Source organism: Cebus imitator, unplaced genomic scaffold (genome assembly GCF_001604975.1).
Source record: "Cebus imitator isolate Cc_AM_T3 unplaced genomic scaffold, Cebus_imitator-1.0 Scaffold129, whole genome shotgun sequence".
Classification (NCBI taxonomy): domain Eukaryota; kingdom Metazoa; phylum Chordata; class Mammalia; order Primates; family Cebidae; genus Cebus; species Cebus imitator.
In genome coordinates this window covers 5905359-5913044 of record NW_016107444.1, presented here as the reverse complement: position 1 = coordinate 5913044, position 7686 = coordinate 5905359, and the positions used below count along the sequence as shown (strand labels likewise).

The 7686-nt window shown below is 40.5% G+C and overlaps 1 protein-coding gene across 1 annotated transcript in view; it reads right to left on the bottom strand.

Annotated features, from left to right (window-relative positions):
* UBXN7 (UBX domain protein 7) overlaps positions 1 to 7686 on the bottom strand; it is a 78485-nt gene that overhangs the window by 8161 nt on the left and 62638 nt on the right. The window contains exons 8-9 of the mRNA XM_017540707.2: positions 2818 to 3214; positions 2183 to 2262 (exon numbers count right to left, since the gene is read on the bottom strand). Coding sequence (XP_017396196.1) covers positions 2183 to 2262; positions 2818 to 3214 — 477 coding nt within the window. The remainder of the gene's footprint in view (positions 1 to 2182; positions 2263 to 2817; positions 3215 to 7686) is intronic.

Here is a 7686-nt window from a genome sequence, read left to right as displayed (position 1 = left end):
AAAAAAAAGTGCTACACCAGTGACACACAAATGATAGGAAGAAAACCAGCCTTACTACTGAAAAGGAGAAAGTTTTCGTGGTCTGTAGAGAAAAATCAAACCAGTCACAACATTCTCTTAAGTCAAAGCCTAATCAAAAGCAAGGTTCTAACTCTCTTCAATCCTATGAAGTCTAAGGGAGATAAGGAAGCTACAGAAGAAAAGCTGGAAGCTAGCAGAGGTTGGTTCATGAGGTTGAAGGAAAGAAGCCATCTCCATGACATAAAAAAGTGCAAGGTGAAAAAGAAACAAAAACACATTTCCTACAAGGTATATGAGATAAGGCAAGGGAGAAAAAATATAGGGGAGTGAGACTCCTTTTCTGCCTCATACAAAATAAGAAAAAAAATTGGAAAAAAAAAAAAAAGAAAAAAAAAAAAAAAAAAAGGAAAAAAAAGTGCAAGGTGACACAGCAAGTGCTGACGCAGGGAGTGTAGAAACTCATCCAAAAGATGTAGTTAAGATAATTCATGAAGGTAATGACATTAACAGTTTTTTGTGTTTGACAAAACAGCCTTCTATTGGAAGAAGATGCCATCTAGGACTTGCACAGCTATAGAGGAGAAGTCAGTGCCTGCCCTCAAAGGTTCAAACAGGCTGCCTTTCTTGTTAGGTGGTAATGCAGCTGGTGACTTCCAGTTGAAGCCAACACTCATTTAACATTCCAAAATCCTGGTCCCTTAAAAATTATGTTAAATCTACTCTGCCTGTGTTCTATAACAGTAACAACAAAACCTGGATGAGAGCACATCAATTTACAGCATGGCTTACTGAATATTTTAAGCCCATTGTTGAGACCTACTGCTCAGAAAAAAAAATTCAACATATTAACTGCTCACTGACAATGCACCTAGTTACCTAAGAGCTCTGATGAAAATGTAAATAAAAATGAATATTGTTTCCAGTCTGCTAACCCAACATCCATTCTGCATGCAGCCCATGGATCAAGGAGTAATTTCAACTTTTAAATCTTATTTAAGAAATACATTTGGCCAGGCATGGGGCCAAATCTCAACACTTTGGGAGGCTGAGGTGAGAGGATTACTTGAGGCCAGGAGTTGAGACAAGCCCTAGCAACACAGCAAGAAACCATCTCTACAAAAAAAAAAAAAAAATTAATTGGGTGTAGACACTCGGCAGGGTGAGGAAGGAGGATCACCAGAACCAGGGCAGGGGTTGGGGAGAGTCAAGGTTATAGTGAACTATGACCACTGCACTCCAGCCTTGGCAATAGAACCCCCTCCCTTTTTTTTTTTTTTTTTTTTTTTTTAAAAGGATATCGCTGCCGTAAATACAGATTCCTTTGATGGATCTGGGCAAAGTAAACTGAAAAACTTCTGGAAAGGATTCACCAGTCTAAATGGCATTAAGAACATTCACAATTCATAGGAGGTCAAAATATCAACATGAACAGGACTTTGGAAGAGGTTGATTCCAACAATCATGGATGACTTTGAGAGGTTTAAGAAATCACTGGAGGAAGTAACTGCAGGTGGGGTAAAAACTGCAGGAGAATAGAAGTGGAGGATGACGATGTGACTGAATGGCTGCAATCTCATGCTCAAATGTTAAAAGTAGAGGAGTTGCTTCTTGTGGATGAGCAAAGAAACTGATTTCTTGAGATGGAATCTACTCCTGGTGAAGATTCTGTGAACATTGTTGACATGACAACAAAGGATTTAGAATACTACATAAACTTAGTAGATAAAGCTTGGGCAAAGTTTGAGAAGACTGACTCCAGTTCTGAAAGAAGTTCTACTGTGGGTAAAATACTATCAAACAGCAACACATGCTACAGAGAAAGTTTTTGTAAACAGGATCGTCAATTGATGCAGCAACTTCATTGCTGTCACATTTTAGGAAATTGCCACAGCACCCATCACCCTGATCAGTCAGTAGCCATAAATCAAGACCTTCCACCAACAAAAAGATGACGACTCAGTGAGGATTCAGATGATCGTTGCACTTTCTAGCAAATGTGTTTTTTAATTAAGTTATGTGCTTTTTATTTTTAAAGATATAATGCTTCTGCACACACAATAGACTATGGAATAATGTAAATGTAACTTTAATATGCACCAAGAAACCAGTTTGTGACTCATCTCACTGCAGTGGTCTGGAACTGACCAAAGCCTGTACTTACTAGCAGTTTAGCTTGCTCTGGAAGAGTGATCTGTTCCCTTTTTCCATCTGGATACCGCAACATCAGCTGTGCTTTTGGTCCTAAAGAAAGGGTTTAAAAAAAACAAAACAAAACAGGACATAAAGTTTAAGACAGACAATTAGTTTAAATAAATATGTAAATAAATAAAGCCATTCAGCAATTATTCAATTTTTTGTTTTTTTCCCACAGAGACAAAGTTTCACAGTGCTGCCCAGGCTGGCCTCAAGAGCCTCTCCTGCCACAGCCTCCCCAGTAGCTGGGACTACAGGATCACACCACTGGACCCAGCTCAATGTCCAAGGTGTTTTTTTTTTTTTTTTTTATTTTTTTGAGACAGAGTCTTGCTCTGTCCCCCAGGCTGGAGTGCAGTGGCGCCATCTTAGCTCACTCCAACCTCCGCCTCCTTGGTTCAAGACACTCTCCTGCTTCAGCCTGCCGAGTACCTGGGACTACGGGCATGTGCTGCCACACCTGGCTAAGTTTTGTTATTTTTAGTAGAGACAGGATTTTGCCATGTTGGCCAGGCTGGTTTGAACTCCTAACCTCAGTGATCCACCATGCCCGGCCCCAATATCCAAGTTTTAGGTAAAGTATGTGTATAAAATGTAACTTACCATTTACATCTATGCCCTCCACTACTCCATCTGACTTTTCAGGTGACATCTCCAGTATTTCTGAATCCACGGCTGGCAATCCTTGGTGGTTTGTGGCTGTTCCAGGGTCAGTTCTGGCTGGGGGCTCGGTCAGTGGCCTTCTATTCTCCTCTTTTCTATGCCCCAAATCTTTGTGGGGAGACTTTCTGGACTTGGCAAGATTCTCTACCTCCTCTTCTTCATCAGAACCACAAACAGATATGAACTCTTCACTGCCAGAAAAAAGTTCAGATTCAGATTCTTCATCCGAGCGGCTCTCCTGTTTTGTCTGTGTTGAATCAAAATGTGTTTCTTGTAAGGAGGCTCTGATGGCAGCTTCTAGCTGGCTGTCTTCACTTGCATCTATAAGGCTCTCCTGTTAGACGGAGTCATAAAACACAGGGAGAAGAGCAAGTTAAACCAAAAAGCAGGCCAAACAGAAGAAATACAACAGCCTGTCATTCATTATTATGTTCTGCTGACTATGTCCCTTCTACTTTAAGTGCAAGGACTTTGTCTTACACAGTCAAATTGGAATGAAGATATAGACACACACACACACACACACACACACACACAAACACACATATATTTTTAAGAGACAGGTTCTCACTATGTTGCCAAGGCTGGTCTTGAACTTTTGGGCTCAAGTAACCATAGGCATTTTTAAAATCATCAAAATGAAAATGAACAAAATCAAGAAAAGTTTATCTATTACCTGCCTAGAGAAAGATAAGAATTAAAGCTTTAAATATAAAGTCAAAACACCATTCTTTAAAATTACTAAAACAGAGACAAATGTTTACTTTGTTCACCAATGTATTCTTCAACTAGTAATTCCATTAATTAAAATGAAGGTTTTCATTATGACAATGAGAAATGCAAACATCTACAGTTCTTCCCTTGGTAAAGTTCTAATGCCACAGATTTAACTAAACTTAATGAACCACAATATATGTTGTTTGAGTGGAACTTAGCTCCTGGCTCAAATATACTATAGAGGAAAAAAACTCTAAGATAATCTAAAGTTGAACACTGGATATTTCATAATATTACAGAATTACTGCTAATTTTTAAGGGTATAACAATGACACTGTGATAGTATTTTTAAAAACAAAAAGGGCCTTTATCTTTTAAATATATATGCCAGAGTATTAATTAATGAAACAATGAATTCTGAGATTTGCTTCAAAATAATTCGAACATGATGGGATACAGAGGAAAGAAGACTGGCCATCTGTTGATAATTACCAAAATTAGCTAATGAATACAAAGAGGCTCAATATACTACTTCAACTTTTGAATACGCTTAAAATTTTTCACCACAAATAGGTAAAAAAAGCAAAAACCAAAAAACAACCCATGTGGACTGCTAATACAAAACTAAGGAAACCACATTTTGGCTTTTACTATCAAGCAATCATGTAGAAAAAATTAAATGGAAAAACATTTTTTTTTGAGACAGGTTCAACTCTTTTGCCCAGGCTGAAGTGCAGTAGTGCAGTGGTACGATCTCAGAGAACTACCACCTCCACCTGCCAGGCTCAAGCAATCCCCCGCCTCAGCCTCCCAGGCAACTGGGACTGCAGGCACACACCACCACACCTGGCCAAAGGAAAATTTTTAGATATACTTCAGGCTAATTCACCACCTCTAAAAAGCAAGCAGATGTATCTACGTGACATACAATGGCTTAGGTGGATAGTAAATTTACAACAACGACATTGTAAAATAGCATGTAGCCATGTAGCTTGATTTTTTAAATTGTGGCCATGGTGCACTGTCAGGCTCCTACTGAATTTCTTTCTCCTCTGATTTCCTTACTTATAGAACCCTAAGTAAGTTTAGAGGACATGTTCAACTAAAAAACTCATCTTACTAATTTCTCTTGTAGCCAGAAAATACTATTGAGCAATAGCAGTACTTACCCCAAAATTATAGAACTAAATACATATATTATAGGAGAGAAAGGTATCAAATTAATGACCTAAGCTTCCCCACCTTAAAAAAAGAGTATACATCCAGGAAAAGAAAATAAAATTAAGTACAAAGAAAACATAAATTAATAAATGACCTGGAAAACAAATGCCATAGAGGAAAAAAAAAAAAAAAAAAAAAAAACCAAAATCCAAAAGTAGGTTTCTTTTCTTTTTTTTTTTTTTTTTAAAGAGACAGAGTCTCACTGTTGCCCAAAGACTGGAGTGCAGTGACTACTCACAGGCACGATCACAGCACACTACATTCCTGAACTCCTGGGCTCAAGTGATACTCCTGCCCAGCAGCTGGGACTACAGGCACAGGCCACAGCCCAGATGGTTTTTTAAGATCAATAAAACTACTAAGCCTCTAGCCAGACTGTCAGGGGAAAAAAAGGTAAGTCACAATTACTAATAACAGAATCAAGTGAGGGGCAAGTACAGTTTCTACAGTCATTAATGGCATAATGAGGGACGCTGTCAATATAGTAAAATGAATAAATCCCTAGAAAGATACAACCTGCTAAAGCTTATCCAAGAAGAAAGAGATAACCAAGTAGTCATATATCTACCAATATGACTGATTTTATAGTTTAAAACTTGCCACCAAAAAAACTCTAGGCCCATGTAGCTTCACTGGTAAATGTCATCAAACATTAAGGAAGAAATGGTAAGAATTCTACAGAAACTACTGCAGAAAACAGAAGAGGAAGAAATACTTCTCAATTCATTGTGAAGTCAGCATTAAGCTGATAGCAAAAGCAGAAAACAACACGATAAGGCGTAAGAAAAATTAATTTTAAAAAAGTGGGTGGAGGGGCACTAAAAAACCTACAAATCAAGCAGGAGAACTGCTTAAGGCCAGTTCAAGATCATCCTGGCCAGCAAGATTTCTGTAGTATCCCTTAGGGCTTTTCCTTAAATAAGGGGCTGTTCCTCCTATCTTCTAAAACTGTTTTTAGGCTGGGCAAGGTGTTTCATGCTTAGAGTCCCACACTTTGGGAGGCCAAGGCGAGAGAATTGCTTGAGCTTAGGAGTTTGAGACCAGACAGCAACATAGCAAGACCCTGTCTCCACAAAAAATAAAAAAAATTAGCTAGGCCTGATGATGTACACCTGCAGTCCTAGCTACTCAGGAGGCTGAAGCAAGAAGATCGACTAAGCCCAGGAGGTCAGGGCTAACAAGTTTCTTGTTTTCCTTTTAATGTTCTCTCAAGGCTGCAAGGACTAGAGTGAGTTATTATCAGGCCACTGCAGTCCCGCCTGGGCTAGAGTGTGAAACCAGGTCTCAAAAAATAAAATAAAATTAAATTAAATTAAATTAAATCAAAATTTTACCAGGTGTGGTGCTCATGCCCAGAATCTCAACACTTTGGGAGGCTCAGAAAGGAGGATTGTTTGAGACTAGCGTGGACAACATATGGAGACCTCTGTCTACAAAATTTTAAAAACTTAGCTGGGCATGGTGATTCACGCCTGTGGTCCCAGCTACACAGGAGGCGGAGGTGGAAGGACAGCTTGAGCCCAAGAGGTGAAGGCTGTAGTGAGCCATGATCATACCACTGCACTGTGGCCTGAGCAATGGAACAAGATCCTGTCTAAGGAAATACAGGCCGGGCGCGGTGGCTCACGCCTGTAATCTCAGCACTTTAGGAGGCCCAGGAGGGCGGATCACCTGAGGTCGGGAGTTCAAGGCCATTCTGGCCAACATGGTGAAACCTTGTCTCTACTAAAAATACAAAAACTAGCTGGGCGTGGTGGCACATGCCTGTAATCCCAGCTACTTAGGAGGCTGAGGCAAGAGAGTTGCTTGAATCCGGGAGGCAGAGGTTGCAGTGAGCAGAGATTGTACCACTGTCCCCTAGCCTTGGCAACAGAACGAGACTCCAGCTCAAAAAAAAAAAACAACAAAACCAAACTATTTTTATCCTTACTGCTATCAAGCCCAAATAACCATGAAAACCAATGTGAGACTGCTGTTATCTTTGGAGTTTAGTCTCTTATTTGCAACTAATCTTGATACTAATTCTCAAACAGGTCTGCCTAGTAATAGCATATTCTACAAATTAAGTATAGAAATAAATTCTAGGAGGGCCAGAGAGCCAGGCCCTAAAGCTGCATTCACCAATAACAATGCTCAACTATGCCATGAGAGTTGTTCTAGCAAAAACAAAAAACACTACCTCTAGCTGGCTGTGGTGGCATGTACCTGTAGTCCTAGCTACTCTGGCAGTTGAGGTGAGAGGACTGCTTCAGCCCAGGAGTTCTAGGACAGCCTGGGCAAAATAGCAAGACCCCATCTCCAAAACAAAACAAAACACACAAAACATCTGCCACTTTCACTGCAATTTAGACCTGGATATCAGAAGCCCTCCCAGAGCTGTCCCTAAGGAAGCAGGCACCTTGACCACTAGGCTTGCCAGATCAGTCCTCCTGCTCAACATATTCACATTGCTTCCTGCAAATCCAGATCATAAGGCATTTGTCTGCACTCTAGCTGCAAGACAGACCGGGAGGAGTGTGAGTATCACGATTTTTCACTGAGAAGATGGAACTCTCATATGGGAAATTATCAAAATATAAGGAAGATATCGGGCCGGGCGCGGTGGCTCAGGCCTGTAATCCCAGCACTTTGGGAGGCCGAGGCGGGTGGATCACGAGGTCAAGAGATCGAGACCATCCCGGTCAACATGATGAAACCTCGTCTCTACTAAAAATACAAAAAATTAGCTGGGCATCGTAGTGCATGCCTATAATCCCAGCTACTCAGGAGGCTGAGGCGGGAGAATTGCCTGAACCCAGGAGGCGGAGGTTGCGGTGAGCCGAGATCGCGCCATTGCACTGCAGCCTGGGTAACAAGAGCGAAACTCAGTCT